This window comes from Lates calcarifer, linkage group LG8 (genome assembly GCF_001640805.2).
Source record: "Lates calcarifer isolate ASB-BC8 linkage group LG8, TLL_Latcal_v3, whole genome shotgun sequence".
In the NCBI taxonomy this organism is placed as follows: Eukaryota; Metazoa; Chordata; class Actinopteri; family Centropomidae; genus Lates; species Lates calcarifer.
In genome coordinates this window covers 15662949-15683198 of record NC_066840.1, presented here as the reverse complement: position 1 = coordinate 15683198, position 20250 = coordinate 15662949, and the positions used below count along the sequence as shown (strand labels likewise).

At 41.1% G+C, this 20250-nt stretch overlaps 1 protein-coding gene across 4 annotated transcripts in view; it reads right to left on the bottom strand.

Annotated features, from left to right (window-relative positions):
* fgf13a (fibroblast growth factor 13a) overlaps positions 1-20250 on the bottom strand; it is an 89258-nt gene that overhangs the window by 26004 nt on the left and 43004 nt on the right. Inside the window, exon 1 of one of the 4 annotated variants that reach the window (XM_018660409.2) lies at positions 940-1084. The exons of the other annotated variants lie outside the window; for them this stretch is intronic. Within the exon in view, the coding sequence (XP_018515925.1) occupies positions 940-970 (31 nt within the window). The 5' untranslated portion in view covers positions 971-1084. Of the gene's footprint in view, positions 1-939; positions 1085-20250 lie in introns of those variants that run through there. 4 annotated transcript variants of the gene reach the window in all.

Here is a 20250-nt window from a genome sequence, read left to right as displayed (position 1 = left end):
CCATTGCCCACTTTTGCGTGCAGATGACTGATGTATCGCACACATCAGACGTCAGCAGTTATGTTAATACAAAACGAATATAGGGGGATAAGCAGTGATGTTGTGAAAGCCTTAAGCCGGTGGATTATTATTAATATTAACTTTTATTTCAGGGGAAAAAAGATGAATACCTCCACCTTTAAGCTGTCCATTCTCATATAACTTTTACAATAGGCTGCCACCGATAAATCCTGAATTTACATCACGAAAATACCTGAGTGGTCAGCGCTGTGTTCATGAATCGCAGACCAAAGTTTATGTTCTGTCATTTTTCACCCCTGACCGCCAGCCCTGTCACTCCTTACACTTTCCCTCAGCCCTGGACAGACCACAGTTAACAACCTAACCAATGGTGCCATCTACAGTCCTCAACCAAAACTGTCGTAGACGTTTTATTTATTTCCCCTGCTTAATAACAGACCCGTGTACCACACTTCGAGATTGTTTTTTTGTTTTTTTTTTTTTTGCGGTGATTTAAATATGAGGCGTCGCACTGTTAAGTCTGAAATCTCGCGAAATAAAAGCAGAATGAACGTAGTAAACAACTTTCTGCAATTTAATATTATCAGTAAAAATATAAGCCCTTTACACGTGTTCCGAATAAACCCACTCGAAGAACTTTAACCACACTCCAGAGCAAAACAGTGAAGTTATAAGATGCTTTCACTGTTTCTCGCTTCAAGGCACCTTCACTTCAGCACCACGGACAGCTCCAAGACGTTTCACTACTGTGGAAGCAACATCAACACTTACCAGAAAAATAAAACACCGCTAAACAGCACTAATAAAAGCCATAAACCTCTAAAACTAACTTGGGAAGCTTTGTCTTCAGTCACACTTAAGCAAAAATAAAACCACAATACAAGTGCAGCGTAAATGTAAAGAGATCACCAGCCATACCTGAAACCGATTTTCTCAAGGGAAAAGTCATGATTCTCTACGAGCGAAGCCCAAAACAGTGACTTGGGTACTTGCAGTCCCTGGGTGGTGAAGTGGAGGCGAGTAGTCTTACGTTCAGCAAAGTTCAAACCATTGTCAGACAACTGTCAGAGGCAGTGGAGAAGAGAAAGCATCGAGGCGTGGCCATCAACAGGAAGATCATTATAGGACATTAGCGACATGCCATTATGACTTCTAAAATGCTCATTAAACATTCATTTAGAGGTCTTGTTGATCCGGCAAACGCGGTCGGGTGTGTTCACTGTATTCCTGCGCTCGAGCGAGGGCCGGATTGAAGGAAAAGTGATCGAAAATGCAGGCTGGGATTGTACTTCCTTCTTGGGGCAGAGAAGACTTTGCTCTCATATTACAAAAAAATGATGTAAAATGATCCGATAATGCGTTGACTAAACCGGTTATACAGGCCTGGTCACTTTGGACTGAAAAATATCGATGTACAGTCAGCTGAGACAACAGTATGCATTAGGCAAAGTGTCTGTTCGGTGAAACGGTAGATGCAGATTTTTACAAATCAGCCGGCTAATACTGAGATTGACCAAATATGACATGGGATTATTTATCAGCATTACGGCATAAATTACTGTCAATACAACACGTGAAGGATGGTGTCTTGATTTGCTCTTGGGCTCTATTACATATTAGTCCAATTACGTAAGGAATATAATAGAGTGTGGTGTATGGCACTATATAAATTCACTGTATGTAATGTTAGACTGATTAAGGACCTCTGAGACACAGTGAGCCTTACACTAAGTACTTCTGAGGGTCAGTGTACTCTGGTGCCTGCTGACTATGCACGGCTGTGAACACTAGATGGAGCAAGTGGACAGGCTATCAAAAGACGCGCATTCACCGTAAAGGGAAAATGCACCCAAAAACAAAACTCAAATCATAGTCAGTATAAGAAAAGCAGGACTGATTATTGAATCACAATTTATTAGAGTGGGTCTGTTCACATTAAATTAGCGTCTGACTCTGTGAACTTTACAAACATCACTTCAAACATGCAAATGTGTTCAGTTTAATGTAGAGGTTCTGCTTGTAAATCAGAAGATTTTATCATATCCTAGTTAAAAAAAAATCTTTACCATTACTTACAATCTCTGACCATCTTCAAATTTACAAACTCAAACTGGGTCGTAAAATTGTGTACATTCGGCACACACAGATTATACTTAAGGATGTAATTTCAACCAGCATGGAATTATGGCACTATAACTTTAACATATTCTTGTTAAAGTGAAACTGAGTGGTGATGCAAAATGCTTTGTCTAAATCACTGGATAGGAATATAAATTGTTCATGAGTCAGTATCAATATATTGAATTACAAAGGATGTGGCTTAAATGACATGATGTATACTATAGATATAAATGCATTAGTTTTCCCTTTCACTGGCATTGATGTTCTTCATAGATAGGGGTTTAACCTTTAACCCTGCACAGTCTAAGAAAAGATGGCGGCAAAAGGTTGTTTCAAGGTTGTAGTAGGTTTTATAGAATCATAATCTTGGGAACATCTGGCACTGTATGAGCAGTCTTAACTGCAGTGAAGGTTAGAGAGCTTCCAAATGCTTTCCTAAAACCAAAGGCGAAACGAAAATCTTACAGCAACACAATAAAGTTGTAGTTTTAATGCAATATGTCATCAAGTTGAAATGTTGTAAATGAGAGATTTTACGTAATACACAGGTCAAATATAATAAAAGGTTAAGTATCATTAATATTTTACTGTTAAGATATTAAATAATAATTAGTTTTAACTAGTCTTACAGCTCACTTTAAAAACAGTAAAATGTTTTTTTTTTCTCACATTTAAAAACAATTTAAACTCAGAGGGGTTTCTTGTTTTACAAATGTGTATCAGAAATGACTGCCATACATTCCAGTGAAAGTAACCAATATTACTGTATATCATATGTACCACATACTGTAAAAACCCAGTTACAGTCTGTTCTTAATGCAGCACCTTGTAAAATGTGACCTTTTCCACAGCAGTATAGAAATAGTTGAGGATGTTACCATACGGCAGGCATACTCTGTTTCTACCCTCTGATATTTGTTACAACTGCACTCTGGAGGGTGAATAATGAAGTTCTATACCATGTGATTTACACTGCAGCATACAGTATCCATGCTTGGTGCCACCAGATACCTCTAATTCTACCACAAGTAGACGCAGACAGACGGATCTCTGCACTAACACAAGCAGATTCTGGGTTCTGCTCCAGTCGCCCTACGACTGATAAACTGGGAGCTATCACTCAACAGTGACAGTGTGGCCCTTCAGGAGGATGGCTGGGTTTATCACTGACAGTTAGGAGGACAAAGGGAGGTGATGAGAGCCGGGCTGCATTGTACAACAGTGACACTAATCAAACACCTAAGATTATACTAAAGAAAGTGGAAATGTGTGTAGGCCTGATAATGTCCGTCCTGCTACTAGCACTTTTCTTAGCAGCAGCCCAGGTATGATGGAGAAGTAAAAAAATACAGAATAGCATAGGATGGCAGAAGTGGAACTGGTGAGATATGTAAAGGAGAGAGCCATATTTTTAATAAACAAGAAAATATACAGTATAAATCAGATCAGATTTTTTTTTTTTTGTAGCTTCTTCAGTATCAGTATATTCAGAAGTCCCTGAAGAAAATGCAGCTCTAATCCTCTTCTGTCTTTTTGTCTGACAAAAGTGGACTACAGCTATATTTTACTGGCTCACTTATGTTTCTGTCTCAGTGAACGCAGATACAAGTGACCTCTGTAACCAACTTCTAGTAGACAATGTAAATAAGAAAGTCAAGCAAGAAATACAAAATGACACACGCACCCAAAGAAACTGCTTGTGTGTGTGTGTGTGTGTGTGCTTGGGTTGCTTGTGTGGCTGTGTGCCATGGGTACATTAATTACTGTAGTGCCCCAGAATGCCAGTCTACTGTGGCCTCCCGGGGGCACCTTCACTGTACTGTAGTCACACACACACACACACGCACATGCACACACATACATATACACACAGTGGGAGGGTGAGAAAATAATTGAGAATAGCTTAAGGCATACAGCTCTGTTAACAGCCATCATAATGCAGTCACAGAATGCGGAACATGCGATAAACTACCTGTGTCACAAGTGTAATGCCTAAAACTACAGCGAACATAATTTTGTTTTGCAGTCTACTAAAATGTTTGCATTGTTTAAGATTAGATTTATATTTGATACACAACAGATGATTTTACTGCTAAAACATGTGTATAAGTGCCAGAACTGTGAAAAAGTCTACTGGAGAAACTGCTGTCTCAGGCTCAGAGGTAGCGCTAGTGTTTACACAGTTAACTGTTCAACACAGCTCTATGAAACGCACAGATCAGTCTGTATATCCGGAACCAACTCCACAAGACTTCAAACAAAGAAAGGATCCCAGCACCCTGCCGTTCTTTCCATCTCTGGCCACTAGAGAGCAGAACTCCAAAGAAAAATGGAGATAGAGGCCTGTGTGCTGCCAAGGTTGAGCACTGTGTTGACCTTTGTATTATTTAATATAACCAAACAATTAAAGCTATCTCTTCTTATTAATAACCCGAGGCTGTCACGATAACACCAAGGGTTTAATGATTTTTTTTAAATTCGGAGGGAAAAGTGGCCTCCAAGGGCAAATACTGAATAAATGGGGAGGTTAACCTTGCTCATGGTGTTTTAATAGAGGGCAGAGTTGAATACGAGGACCGTGCCACTGATTATATCGAGATATTTAACGTCCAGCTGAATTAATATCTTTGCATACCTTTGGAAACTGCAGTCGTAAGATTTTTTTTTTTAACCTCTTGGAGCAGAGTGAGGGGGATAAAGTGAAATATTATCAGAGGAGAGAGGGGTGATCTCTGCTAAGCTCAAAGGGTTGCTGCTCAAACCATTTCAGCCTTTTTGGCAGCATTTTGCTGGCTGTCTGCTCTTTGTGTGCGCTACGCTGGTACAGTAAATCCACAACAGCAGCTTGCAGCATGCTAGGCCACCAGTGCCATAGTGATACCACGCGTTACCATGGAGACTGCACATACATAAGAGAGGGTGTGTGTGAAAGAGAGCAAGAGAGAGTAGAATGCGTTCTGAGAATGGGGGTTGGGTATTACAGAACAAGAAACCATCAGTCACTCAAGGCTCCAATAGAGGCAGGGGTCTACAGTACAGTCATGGCTGACTGGCAGACCCACGGCAATGATTGTGTGATCTATCTCGCCACTTTGGAACCAGAGGGCTGTGTTCAGTGCATGACAGCAAGGAGTCAGTGGACTGAAACTGGAGGACACGAGTCCCATTATTTCTCCCAGTGGGTAAACAAGCATGATCTCTGCCTTGGGGACAAACAAACATGCAGACTGAGCGTAGAAAAGGTGTCCACAATTCCACCGTGGGAGCCAACCATCACTGAGGAACAGTTATATGTCACATCTTTCTCAGTGGTGGATGTATTAAATATAGATAGTAAGGGTCATCATCTCTGCTGCGTCATTATTTGGTGTCTTAGGTGGTGTTCAAAGTGCCAGAAAGTTTTGTATTGAAGGACTTGTCACGTATTGACAGGGCATTTTTGCCTGTTTTTAGTTGCAGCAAAAATAACATGAAACACATATTTTTAAAAACATCAACCCAGAATTAATCAGATGAAATCTGAGCTGCGTGCCAGTCAGCTCCTCATTAAACCACCACCACTTCCATCTCCACCACACTTTAAAATGCTAAAACTAATTAGGAGCAGACGGATTGCCTGGCATTTGTCATCTAACCTCACATCTTTTGTATAACAACTGGCTTCAAAGTCGTTGTCTGCTGATCAACACTGCCATATTTTGTCTCACAGAGAAAGAGAGTAACTGCAGAGCTATTTGTTACCCAAGCCAAAGGAACACAATTCTATTTTATACATCAATAAAAGTTAAATATGGCACTGAAACATAGAACTGAAGCAATTTCAGGAGTTGAGCATCTGCCAGACACTTTGTAACTGCCTCTCTGATAATGATACAAATTGTTGAGGAGGTGCACTGCTGAATAATTTTCATCCAGTACATCTTTATTTGCAATCTGGACCTTCACAACATAATGCAAGAGTCATAAAGTGGAACAAAGGTGATAATCATCTCAAAAAGTGACATTTCAGTCATTTGTGTGTGCCTCAACCTGCTGCACAATATACTTTACAACATAAATATCTATGCAGTTATTTTATTGTTGATTGCTGCTATTGTAATCATTCACTGAAATTGAGGACATCATAAGCACATGCATGTAATGAATCAACCTGTACTCTCAAGTAGGAAATAGCAATTCACTTGTCTGTGTGATTGATGCAGATAAACTTAGCTGTCTGTTGCAGGTACTGTACACCTTTGACAAAAATGACTGAAGTGAACACAGTGAAAACACTGGTGAATATATTTACACAAGCTTGATTCTACAAGCTGCCACTTTTTAATTTTACTGCATGCGAAGGACATAATTTAGCTTAAAAGCATACTGTTCACACTGCATGGCCTCTGCTCTCTTTGTGTTTGTATATACATCTTTGTGACTGTGTGTGTATATATATATATATGTGTGTGTGTAGGTGACCAGGCTGTAATGACACAGAGAAATCTCAATCAGAGGCACCAAATGGTGTGTGAAATGGCCAGTGTTCAGACAGCAGCCTGCTCCGAATGACTAATGCTGTACTAGTGATGTGTTCTCATAACCCTGATGCATGCAACAGTGTAAAACCACAGGCCACAGAGGCTGCCTGTTTCTCTTGTCCTCCAAACCAGCTGACCCTTACTTCTCTCCAGACTGCAAACAAAGAACTTTACTAAAAAGCTCCAAGCCACAGACCTTGAAGACCCTGTAGCTGAATCTTTCCGGTGAAAAATCTGACAAAGTCTGGTGTGTCCTATTTGCCCCTGAGGTGCTCTGAGCAAGCATAAGAAAAAGAAGCAGGTTTATTTAACACTTGGGCTCACTTATTAAACATCAGTGAGATGATGTCAGAAGGCTGGAGTTTTGTTTGGTCCACTAATGGAAATTGAAATGTATTATCTGTGTGTGTGTGTGCGTGTTTATGGGGGCATATATTTGTGCAATGTGTGTGGATATGCCTGCCAACTGCATGACCCTGCAGCTCTTAGGTCGCCTGGGGGATTGTGGGTGAATCATAACCGATGTTGTTGTAAACAGGAGAAAGGTGGCTAAAAGCCCCTGTGACTGATTGCTGCGTGTGGAGTCATAGATAGTGTAAATACTTTTGACAGCCACAGTATAATGTTGATTCAGTAAAGAGGAATCAGTTCTGATTGTATGGAAAGTAGCTCAGTTGTGCAGACGGCTGACGTGCAAACCAACTTCCAGGCTTAATGCAATTTTATACTTGTGTAATATTCCATTGACAATCAGCTTGATGTACATGATGCCTATTTCTAGGTTAGCTACAGCACAGAGTCTCTAATGCCACATTACTGCTCTATCAGCCAGCGGAGGAAGAGCAAGTAGAAGATAAGATCATACACCATGATGTATGCATACATCCAGTTGTGTATATACATAATTCAACAAGCACACATACATGCATACGGAACAGATACACACATGTACACACAGGCAGCCAGCAGACCCGCCAAATCTAATATGAGTCTCTAAATGCCTGTTATCAGAACAACATCCAGTATCTATCAGTGCCAGCATCACAACAGGAGGTAGCCAGAGGAGGAAACCAAGTGCGGGAGATGCTCCCCTGCCAAAATGGATGACTGAACAGTCACATGTGTAAATCAAAGATGGTGAGTCAATGGAAGCCCTTTGGCAATATCCATCATGGTGAGAAATGAGAAATAACAAAATCACTTTTATTCTCTTTCAAGTTATCCCTCCTCCATTAAGCAGAACACACCCAGGAAATGGGCTCTCGTCACAGTGAAGAGGGACATCTGGTATCAAAGAGAAATCAAGGAAGTGTGCTGCAGCCAAAATATAGAGGCTCAGACTTTCTGAAAGTTTGGATTAATAACTCCATGCTAATTATACCCTGTCTAGCAAGAGCAGTCTTAGTCCCAGAATACAGTAAGTGAAGTGATGTTGTCCTACATATCCTTTCCAGTATGACACATCAAGGAAGGGAATGGAGTGAGATTAAAGGCATCATCTCAGACACCAGCTGGCTTAAACTGTCTGCTTACTGATGGAGATACAAAGGAAGCTCTGAGACTGGCACAAGAGCACAGGGTCATGCTTGCTTCTTTTTTTAAGAGTTGCTAACTTAGGATATATTGTCATCTTAGGTGATAGACACTTCCTAATAAGGATGACCTGTGCTATTCTTGAAACTGGAACCACGGCTAACAATGGTATCTTGATTTAGAAATGGGAAGAAAACAACAGAGGTCCTGACAGAGGTGAAAACATCTTGCTTCTCTTGTGCTCACTTGGTGGGAAGAAAAACTGACACCTGTCTGTCGAGGTGTTTGTCATCTGTTTTCATGCAGGTGTTTGTAGTAAGTGTTCTTAGCTATTAGCCATGTCTCTGTCCTCAGAATAACCCCCATCACATCCCTTGTCTGGCCTCAAGAATAACTGTGAATATTATGCAATGAGGGCAAATGTGCAGTGCAGTGCACTGAACTGGATGTGAACATTAATGAAGCTCATTTTAGTCCGGCCACACACTCTGGATTTCCCCTGCCACTGATGCATTTCCTCGAGGAAGGTGTTGGTGGTGTGGGGAGGGGTTTTATTCCCCTGGCAGGGAAATATGGCACAGTCAAGTCTCATGATGCCTGACTGCAGATCAGAGAGACGGGGAGGATGCATAGTGTAGAATGCTTCCTCAGCTGTTGTGTATATAGTAAGTGATGAATAGTTGCGTATGAATTCTAAACCTATGGTGCTACAATTGAGGTTAAATGACTTTGAATGTCTACAAAAAGATTGGAATGTGTGCACATATGCCAGCGTGATTGCATGGTTCAGATTGGCATGGATTATTTCAGCATACTTAAAAGCCCAACGCGTTAGGTGGAACAGATCGGCTAAGCTGGAAGTGACACGACAGGAGACATGACTCAACTGATGGGAGTGGGTGGGTAAATAGGTCATGTTCCCTACCCAATGCAGAGTATCCCACTTTTCACTTTCACTCCCTGTGCCTGTTAGTGAAGTCAGCACTAGAAAGAAATCAATGGGAACATAATGACAATGGATGGTAGTGGACCAGTGTTTGGAACATAGCAGGTGGGAGGAGCTGTGCAGGGCTGATAGAGAACCCTACAGAGGTATGAAAAAATAGGCCAAAACACAGCAGTAAATCAGTAATGGCTCTCTGTGGTTTGCAGCAGGCTTATAATATGAGATGCATCACTATTACAGGATAGCATTTGACTTGTAATGAAGCCTGCAATCATAACACAATGTTATCTAATCCTTCTGCTGGCATTACATCATTCTAAGAAATCAACACCAGCCTCCAGCCAAATGCTCAGTAACTAGTAATTGGTAACAGCAGTACACTGTCAGGTAGGAGTGCTAGTAATGATTTTATCCGGGGGGGGGGGGGGGGTAGATAAAAACTAAACTACACTCTTTGTTTGTCCTGGGCCTGGTAGTGAAATGAAATCCTCTTATTTTGAAAGGCTTCACAGATATGAACATATATTCAATCACATATTCAAATGTACACAATTAACTGTTGTGTACATGTTTTGTAATTACAGACACATTCTATTTAAATTCTGCTTTATTTATTTAACAGAATGGGCTGATAAATACAGACTGACTGTGACTGTATGTTTAAGATATCTGCTAAATCTGACTATTCTCAAAAGCAGTGCAGCCTCATATTTATTCTTCCCTTTGATTTGGGTTGCGAACAGTTAAATAGGAATGAACTGTGTGCAATATTCATGCATTCTTCAATCCTGCTGTCTTTATGAACCCATCAAAAAGGATGAAGAGGGATCCAAAAGTTCCAAAGGCAACACAGCACATTACTTGCTGCAGTGCCTGCTGTGTGTGTGTGTGTGTGTGCGTGTGTGCGTGCGTGCGTGCGTGCATCTGTGTTGTGCAGCCCTGGTGAGAAAAGTGGTCTAGAGGATTTCGAGGTAGTTCTGCTTTTATCTCTGCAACAATTTATTGTCTGACTCACCAGTCCCACCTGTCTATATAGCTGAACAGAAGTATGTATGGTATATACATATCTCTGTGTGTGTATATGCACTGCTGTATATGTGGATGTGTGTTCAGGAACTTCGGGCATCTTGTCGGTAGAGGAGAAAAACTAGACCCCCCCCCTCCTCCTAAAATTTCAGTTACCCCTGCTGCTGGTCTAGATTTTGATACAACTGTAGATACTTCTCAACCCATCCCTGCAGCATCCACCTCTCCCCTGTCGCTCCTTCTGCTCAGTATCTTTCAAGCAGCCATTGTCTGTCTGATCCTTTTGTCAGAATCTTCATTAAACAGCGCAGCACATGTACAGAGCTATTTCTGTCCACAAGATCTGCACTCAGGCCCTGCCCACCTACGGTAGCAGAGTTCATACAAGATGGATCTTGTTACCCACTAATTGATATGATTGTTAGTTTGTGAATTCTAAAAGGCAGACATTGTATGTTTGGTGGTAGTTTTTAATAATTATTATTGACTTAATTTGTTGGAAATTTATATTGCCATGCATTATTGTATTAGTAAGGATTTGTAGGCTATCAGCTGTTTTTTTTTTTTTTTTTTTTTTTTAAACTCACATTGGTATGAGTTGTCTCACTCATCAGCTTGTGCATTTGGTTCTTGGCCTCGGCTTGCCTATCTGTAAAACTCACAGCGCAGCACTGATTTTCAGAGATGACATTAAAAAGATTAGATTAATTTAACTGAGGGGAATACAGAGGTGAATGAGAGTGGGTAAGGCTGAGCTATCTGACTGAGGCTTGGTGTGTTCTTTGAATGACTGAGATGGGGATAAGAGCACAGCGTCCCTCGCTCTCTACAGCCAGATCGACTCCTGTGGCATGCAGTGTGTCAGAGGTTGTGCTTTAACACGATTTGACGATTGCACTGAGCCCTCTGCTACCGATTGAAGGATCAGTGCAAATGACTGGAGCACATATTATATTACTACAGCTAAGTTGCCCATGTAGCACAGCTGCTGTGGTGTTTTGTGTCTGAGGCTCAGTCAGTTTACAGAAGTAGCTGCCACAAACATGCACTCATATTCAACAAGTCAGAAAAAGTCTCTCTTAGTTCTGCTGCATCAGAGAGTAGGAACAGAACCATTCCTGAATATCTAGGCATGACCTCTGATACGCGCCATCATCCGGGGTCAATGTGTGTGTTTGCAATTGAGGAGATAACATGGGGAGATTAGGACATATTAACCAGTGCTTTGGCAGTCAGGAGCACAGATTAGAGATGGGAGGCTGCGTGACACTGGCCTGTTGTGATGATGGTTTACGTATGATCATCAGTGCTGCTGAAGTACTGCCTCCCTGTCTGCCTGATTGCTACCCATTACATCATACCAAACATGGATCTGAGGCCTGTGACATTCAACTCTCACACAGCAACTGAACAGAGCCAAGAACATAGACCTAGTATTCATGATTACATTGAAGAGGCACCCATTTATTGCAACACGCAAGGAACATGAAGTTGCCCTTTTGTTCATTCACATTTTAGCACTTTGACCTATCATAACCTTTTGAATTTATTCTAACCTTTTGATTTTTAACCATTGGAAATCTGTTTTTGTCCTTATTTCATTCTGAGTGTGTATGTGAGAGGGAGCCAGAGGTCAGGAGAGAGAGGGGGGCAAAAAGAGAGACAGCTGTCAATGTGTGTTGGCAGGGCCTGATGAGATGTGCGATGTCTAATTATCTCTCCAGCCAGTGGATTAGCGGACTAACACTAATGGCTGCCATAAGGCCGCAGGTCCCCGAGAACACACACACACACAAACACACTAAAATTCAGGCTGGACAGACAAGTGTGACCAGATAATTCTCCTAATACAAAGAGGATAGATGTGTGCGTTTTTTAGTTTATAAAAGTTGAGCTAGTTGTTTTATGGCAGTGATTTTGAGGAAAAAAAGGACTCTGACAGGTCCTTGAGGCAACTGCAGAAGGCACTGAGGCCAGGAGGAAACTATTGGGAGGACATTTTGTGCAGGGGTCTGTGGGGTTGTCTAGACGGGACAATGTATGGTTGGCTGGGCAGTGAAGATTATTTGGTACATTTGTTGGTAAATGCCTTTGTTGCTGCACTTGTATGCATGTGTATCCATGCACATTTGTATGTGAGTGAGCATCCCGCTGTGTCTCACCGACACCTGACAGCTGAGGTTCAGTACAGCCACGCAGATGCAACACCTCTGTGTTGTTGTTTATTCAGTCCAGCACACCGGGCCTGTCCCACTTGGTCGCTCGTATGTGTACTGTAAAATTAGATTTAAGTCTACGATAATGACTCACAGACATCCTGTTCACGGCATACTGATTGCGAGACACCCCGCCGAGGGTGTGTGTGTTTGTGTGTATAGATGAGACAGATGAGGAGGAACAAGGCTGTATGACTCGGGAGCGCTACACTCTGCTGGAGCTTGTTGGAGGTAAAGGGCACGTCATACAGGCCAATTGAGTTACTTACATCAGCGCTCATTTGACAAACACCTGCAGAGGGTAATGTTCACCTTAGTGAACAGAAACCCTTGCTGGAGGGAGCTGATGAAGGGGAGAGGACTGCCAACTGGGGAAGCAAGAGAGCACTGTTTGACAGTTGAAATATTACCGTTTCATTAACAGTATGCATTATTTATGTCTAACCCATCCATTGTCCTGAAACATGCATTCACAATGACCTTGAGAGATCACTCTGGGCTATGAATGCTGGAGAGAATATGACATAATGTTTGAGTATCATCATGCTCAAGTTTTCAATAAATATTAGTCATATGCTTTCTGATACAGATTTCATTTTATTGAAAAAGAATTTTGGGGTGGGTCCAAGTCATGAATCGTCTGAATTGGAGTGAGAGTAAGAGGCCTGCGTTTTCAAACTATGACATACACATGCACATGTCTGCTCATATTACAACATAAGGTACTTCTGTGAAGGGGTAAGGTTCAGCAAACAGATAAGGCTTAGACTCTATAAGCATAATTGCAGAAAACCAATGTAAACAGCCATTATTATAAATCATCATGGTGATTAAATATATAACTTGGATGCTTTAGCTGTTTTGTTTTTTTTACAGTAGTTGCTGTTCTAAAGTTGGGGAGGATGCTGCGTAGCACCCAGATCACTGAGTTGGCATTAAATTGACTAAGGCAACTGTGGAATACCCTGGACACTTTCCAGACATTTAAACACCATTGAGAAGGAAGTAAATAAACAATCTGTCTCTACTGCAGCAACACAAAGATACAACCAAGGATGGGACACAGGGAAAGAAGACAGAACACTTTCTGGCTGGCACGGCAAACACGACTGGTGTTAGAATTCTGATCCCAACTTTTCTCCAACCTCTGGCAATATCACTGTACAGTATATCCTGTATATGTGGAGAGCAGCACGACTTTTCTGCTCCTTAATCTGGGTTTTGTCAGGCTCCCTGGAAGAGCCAAGCTGTCTCAGGGCCTGGCAGGCGACATGATGGGAGAAATTGGGTGTCTGATATGAATCCCAGCCAACATTAGCCCTTGCCCGGCAGGCTGGCTCATTACTTGGTGACCCCCTGAGATGAAACATGCAAGGACTTTACATAACGCCGCCAGCACCCAAGATGACTCTCCAACTGTCTGTATGTGTCAGAGCCAAACTAGCCTGTTGTACCCTTGGTTTCTGCTAATGTGATGCGTAGGCAGTTCTGGTGTCCCCCGCACAGAAATTAGGAGATTAAAGGAACTTTTTAAGGTCTTAAATATTCATAATGTGATCTTTAGTTTCTTTTTAAACTATTTTTAGTGTGCCACAACTGAGTAAATTTAGTTTAGTTCAGACACTATTTTACAAATGTACATTTAAGATAAGATAATATAAGATAAGATAAGATAATCCTAGCATGAACATTTTTGACCAGGATCCCTTAAATTTGGTTGTTCTATGCTGGACAAAATGTAATTGTGACACTACAAACTAAATTACCTCAGTCAAATCTTGCTGATGAAAAGAAAGTGACTGACTGCAAGAAATAAACCAAGATGCAAATGAGTTACAGACTCAAATAGTTGAATTTGGCCAGTCAGTATGGTGTCAAACAGCCACACTACACTGTGTATCAAAGGATCTCATATAAAAGCATCTAATACTACTTCAATAAAATAACTCCAGCAAAAGGGAGCAGATTTAAGCATTGAGATGCTGCTTTTTGTCTCACAATTAAGTACATACAGTACACATAACTTTTGTTTTAAGTCTCATGAGTAAACACCAAAGGAAAAGGGAGCACAGAAAGGGAGAGTGGGAACAGTTGCTACCAGTGAATGTCTGTGTTGTGACTTGGGGAAAGGAACAGGCTGATGAATAACGAGCAGAGGCATGCTGCAGTGTTGGCAGAGTACCAAATATTGTACATACCGTGCAGCCTATTGACTTTGACTGTGATCATGTGGGGTTCTAGGTGGTGCTGGACAGTATGGGTTAAATCTTCTATCATGGTATAAGGCCTAATGCAAGCACAGATGCTAAAGGGATATGTTCCTCTGCAGAAACCAAACAAAAACTCATCAAAATAATTCTAACAACAACTTAATCATGTAAAAATTCTACACATATGAGCTTTGAGGGATTGTCTGCACTTACTCAACACCCATTCTGGGTGCTGGAAAATATTTACACAAAGGCAAAGGTGACCATACAAACAGATCATGACCCACGACTGATGTAGAGCATGCCAAGCAAGGACATACATGTGTTCTACATACATCTGTTGACTCAGTATTTATATTTCAGTAATACATCTCTCACTAAAATTCTCCTCAGTAACAGTAACAGACACATTTGCATGTGTGCAGTCTCTATCCTGGCAGCTATCAGGAGCCACTTTGCTAGCCTCCCATTAATGTGGTGCTGACTCAACAGTTTGCCTCATTGCCCCAATTAAATAGCTTAATGCTTGTTTACTCCTGGGAAAACTTACGCATTGCTTGTGTCACAGTTACTACAACCTGACTACTCTACTGATTGTTCCAGTTTAGCTCAAATTTAGAGCCAGCCTGTGGTTAAAAAGCAACTGAACTGAATAAAACAATAATACGGAAAGTCCATTAGTGACATAAGCTGGGATTTTAGAGTCAAGCTGGGTGAAGGTTTGTCATAGCTGAGTCAGGCAGTGGGAATGATGGGGACAATCTGTGTCCTCAGTAAAGATGCTAATGTGAACATGGAGAATAAATTAACATGCTGCATTTGTGTATTCGGAATATACAACAGCATATCACTGCTGTACTGTACTTGCATCTTTGTATTCCCTGGTATGCGCAAATATGAATTCTTTCACAGTCCATTAACATGCAGCAAATGTTGTAATTTATTAAAGTTGGTCTCAGAGCATGCAATATAAAAATACTACATAAAGTACTGTATAAGTCTGATTCAATGATATGGACTGCTGACATAAAGCCTCCCTTTAGCTGACTACTGCATTCTGCTTCCTTCCACTCTAGCTTCCAGTCCCAGTTTCCATTTTCAACAGTGGATAACAAGCAGTCTGCTTTAGTTGACAAGCTACATGCTAATGATGGAAAAGTTAGAGAAAAGTTGTGATAATTTGCTGCATATACTGTATCTATATATAACAACAGCACTGTGCAATTTAGGGCCAGCCTTAAGTGATTCTGACTTGGCAGAATTTTTTTCAGATTTGTAAGAAAGACAATGGAGGTTCAGGTCAACCTTTCTCCCACAGCACAGTGCAGATTTAGAGTATAACAGTACACCATGCTCCATATGCATGACCAGTACAGCGCTTCAAAGCAGATTTGTAGAATCACTCACAATGTTCATTCACAACCAACCAATACACTGTATTTGTGAACAGAATGGTCCTGTGGTTGTTTGCTCCTTTATTTAATTCTGTGTGGCTGTTGCTGGGTCTGCCATGAGGGGAGGACCTGGGATGTGGAGGCGAGTAAAAGAGACGTGTTAATTAAACAGACAATGATGAAATGTAATAGGCCTGGCAACTTTACTCTGCTTCACTTCTCCGCCGGTCTCTAGAGTAGTTGTCTCATTAATGTTGTCATATACACCCACTCCTGCTGTTTGTTTATGCCTTTAGTTTAAGCCCCAGAGGAGCCAGAAATGAAAACTATCAGGGTTTCTGCCTAAATTTGAGGCATGTGTGATGACAATTTTTTGCAATCACAGATGAAAATACATGGAAGGTGGTGATTATATTACACCAATGGAACATGCACTCATTTTGCTTTAGAAAGGCTGATATTTAATTTGCAATTTAGACTAAGATGTTGAAGCACTACTCCCTCAAACATGGGATTATTTGACATAGATGTTGTCTGACTTGTTCTTCTTATTATCAGTTGTTACAAAGGAGTTAAAGCTTATTCTTCAGGTGCACTCACTGACTGGGTATGACTAATGGTACATACGAAAACTTTTATATACGCAAATTGCACTTTTAAGCTCATACAGCTGACCAGAGAGATCACGTAGGCGCAGCAGAATTTACAGTGTTGATGTGACATTGACACTTTCCTGCCAGCCTACTCTCCCCAGGCACCACATCACATTATCATACACATTATTTATTCATGCATAGTCTATTTATGTATCGACTTAGACAGAGTTGCTGCTTTCATGCAGAAAGACAGACTGCAAAGGAAAAAAGAAAAATTAAACAAGCTGTTTAATTGGAGAATGAGTGCATCCTGAGGCCTGTGTGTTTGTCTCTTGTTAACATTGCAGCATTGTGCAGGACGCTGCGAGACACCACAAAAGGCACCCCTGAAATGTAATTTCGCCATGTCAACTTTGTGGTGAATCACCACCATGCATTTTACATAGGGTGTGGGGAATCGATGGGGCTACTACTCATTCCTCTCGCGCTTCTGCTTACATTTTCTTGGCTGAGTGGGCAGCAGATGAGTTATTTTGTCAATAAGGCTGAAACAGATGAGATAGTGGCCTGAATGTTGTGCAACACAGGTGCTGGACCTCATTCTGCCTGTAAGAGACAAGTCACATTACTGTTTTCATTACATTGCATCTTAAAACTCACAGTTGCGTAACACTGTGATTGGTTAACTGGTGGCTGATTAGCGCAAGGTGATGTAGCTTTTAGACAAAGTTTCATACTGGTCTGGTTAGATTTTTCAATCATGATGTATGATTAAAGAGCAGATAGTCTGACTTTTTTGTGATTCAGTCAAATGAAGTCGCTCAGCATTTTAAGTACTGTCTGAACTCAGTAGATTTGAGGCACCATTCCTCTTGTGTCAGTCACAGCCAGGACAGCCTCTAAGAAGTGAAAATATTTCTAATTAAAAATCAGTATTTTAGTTCAAATGTGGGCCAGTAATGCACAACACCTCCTTACTATTAGTATTGTGTTAATCTAACACAAATTAAAACATAAGCATACTGCTCATGCCTTATATTTCTGTTTTTACATCTCGATATGGATATCTGTCTGTCTGTGTATATATTGCATAGCCTGAAACTATAAGCACAAAGTCTTGCAGTCATTTTAATTATGGATGGCATATTTACACAGATCTTCCCCTCAGGCACTGTCTTTTGTTTCTGCTGAGGAAAAACAGAACACAGCCAAAGAGAGAGAGGGAGAGGGAGAGAGGGACAGGAGCAGAGGAAGCAGGAGAGAGTGATTTGAGAATGGAAAGGAAGAGAGGGATCGAGAGGTGGTAACAGACTGAGCCAAAGAGAGTAAGGGAGAAAACAAACTATCTGATTGACAGCAGGCAGTGCGCACAGAGGCCTGAGGATGGAGGATGGGAGTCCAGTGCTCTCTGTCTGTGTTCTTACACTCCCTACAGCTCTACAGAGATGAAGTGATATGATTTGAACTCATCCTCTATAGACCAAGCCCATGGGCTGCTGATGTGTTGTACTGTGAGGCACATCTCCAGTGATGCGTGAAACCAATATTGTGGTCTCTGTATCAGCCACCTCAGTGTAGTGTTGGGATATGCATCAGACGAAACAGACTCAGAGGAAGTGATAATGCAGATTACTGACTCCATCAAAGCCTTGTTAGATCTTAAGAGCGCTCATCACTGCCAGTGAATCAGCTGGAGCAGACACGATCCAGCATCTCAACTGGATAAACATTGATAAAAATCTTGCAAAGAGGTATCTGCAGGTCACGAAAAGTCTTAAAAAGCACTGAAATCAATATCAATCAAAACAAGTATTATATTGGCAGTATTAAAAAGTCTTTAATTTACAGAGGCTGTAGACAGTAATATTAATTATGATTTTTGGCTGTCCTTGGACAGTTGCTAGGAAGCTCATTGATTCATAATGGACAAGCACTGATTTTTGTATAAACTTAAATTAACATTAGTTAATCTATTCATCAACTTTTCTGCCACTTAACTAGGTCCAGAGCCAGGCATGGACGGATTATGCGACAATGGGCCTCTGAGTGTAGATAAATTAAGGTTTTGTTTGGTCATTTTGAGTCTCTTTGTGGTGGTTTTGTGTCTCTCTTGGACAGTTTTGTCTGTCTTTGTCATCTTTTAACTGAACTACTGTGACTTCAAACAAGAAATATTAACTTCATACAGAGGCACTAGCCCCGCATACCTGTTCAGTAATCCATAAATAGGGCCAAATCAATTTAATTGATTCTTTATCACAATGAATTATTGTTAAATGCAGCTGGAAAGTACTGACAAAAACATAATGTAGATGTCAATATATTCACTGAATAGTTGTAGGCCTTTTCCACCATTCTTCAACAGATATGACTGTGAAAAAAGTATTGAATTGCACTCAAGAAACACTGCCTTTTTGCCTTTTCCTGCTCTACAACAGTTGTCATTAACCACCCAATATAATCAAACCACGTAAGGAAAATAAATCCAATCTTGACGGAACAGTCTGTGCTTCAATCCACTGGCAAATTCTATTTAACATGTAGCAAAGTGTTATAGAATCTATGGAAATCCATGAAAATCATTAATAAGTGTAACACAAAGCAGTGGGAATGTGGTTGCCATGGTAACAATGTGACGAGGCTGCTTGCCAGCTTAGATCTCTAAAAACATACAACCTTGATGTTTTTCTTTTCAAAATAAATACCACTTTTTCAACAAAAGCAGCCTTAGTGCAAATGTATTAACACCTATCAAGCTGAGTATATTGGTGCTTGTGTGTTACTTATACCTTATGGCAAAATAGGAGCAGATTTATCTGTTCTGTATGCTGTGTGTTTCTGTATGTCAGTATAGCCTACTTCACACATGGTGTAACACAGTTTCCATCCGCATCATGCATCAACATTAATGACGTCCTCATGAGCGGCTTACGTAAGAGCTGTAGTCTCCCCTCCTTCCTTTGTAAATTCAGTCACGTCCAACTGGAGCTGCAGCCAAACTGAATAATACATCTGTGCTTCTCTAGCCAGATTCCACTTCTTTATCTCTCTCCCTCTCTCTCCCCCTCTCTTTCTCTCTCTCTCACAAGGATAAGTGCATGTGCTTGAGCCCTTCAGTGGGTTACACAGAGAGCCCTCAACAGGTTAACTGATATCTAAGTGCAGAAATGCTGAACCAAACACAGCCCCTCTTTTAGATACAACAGGAGACAGAGCAGTACATTGCAGAAAACACATCAGTAGTGAGATAATTCATATCTTACCTATCAGGAAGTCTGCAAAGGAAAGCAATTTCTACAATCTTAGCACTCTATTGAGAGATAGATGATAAATGAGGCATTCAAAGAGCCTGAGTGCTAGACAGTGCAGGGTATGGTAGCATGCTTTGAGCACAAAGGGATTTTTTTTTTTCTTTACTGCGTGTCCTAACTGTACAGAGGCTGATAACATAAACAGTGCGCAGGCATGTCATCATGCTGCTGCAAGCACTAAAGAAGGAAAAAGAAATAGAGGCAGAGGAAAAGGTGAACAGGGTTGGGGAAGGGAAAGGGGACTGTAATGTTGTAATGTTAAGCAGGGAAGGGAAGGGAAGGGAGGGAGGAAGGAAGGAGGAGGGAAGGAAGCACTGAGGGGGGGATAGGCTGCAGCCACCAAGACCAGAGAGCTA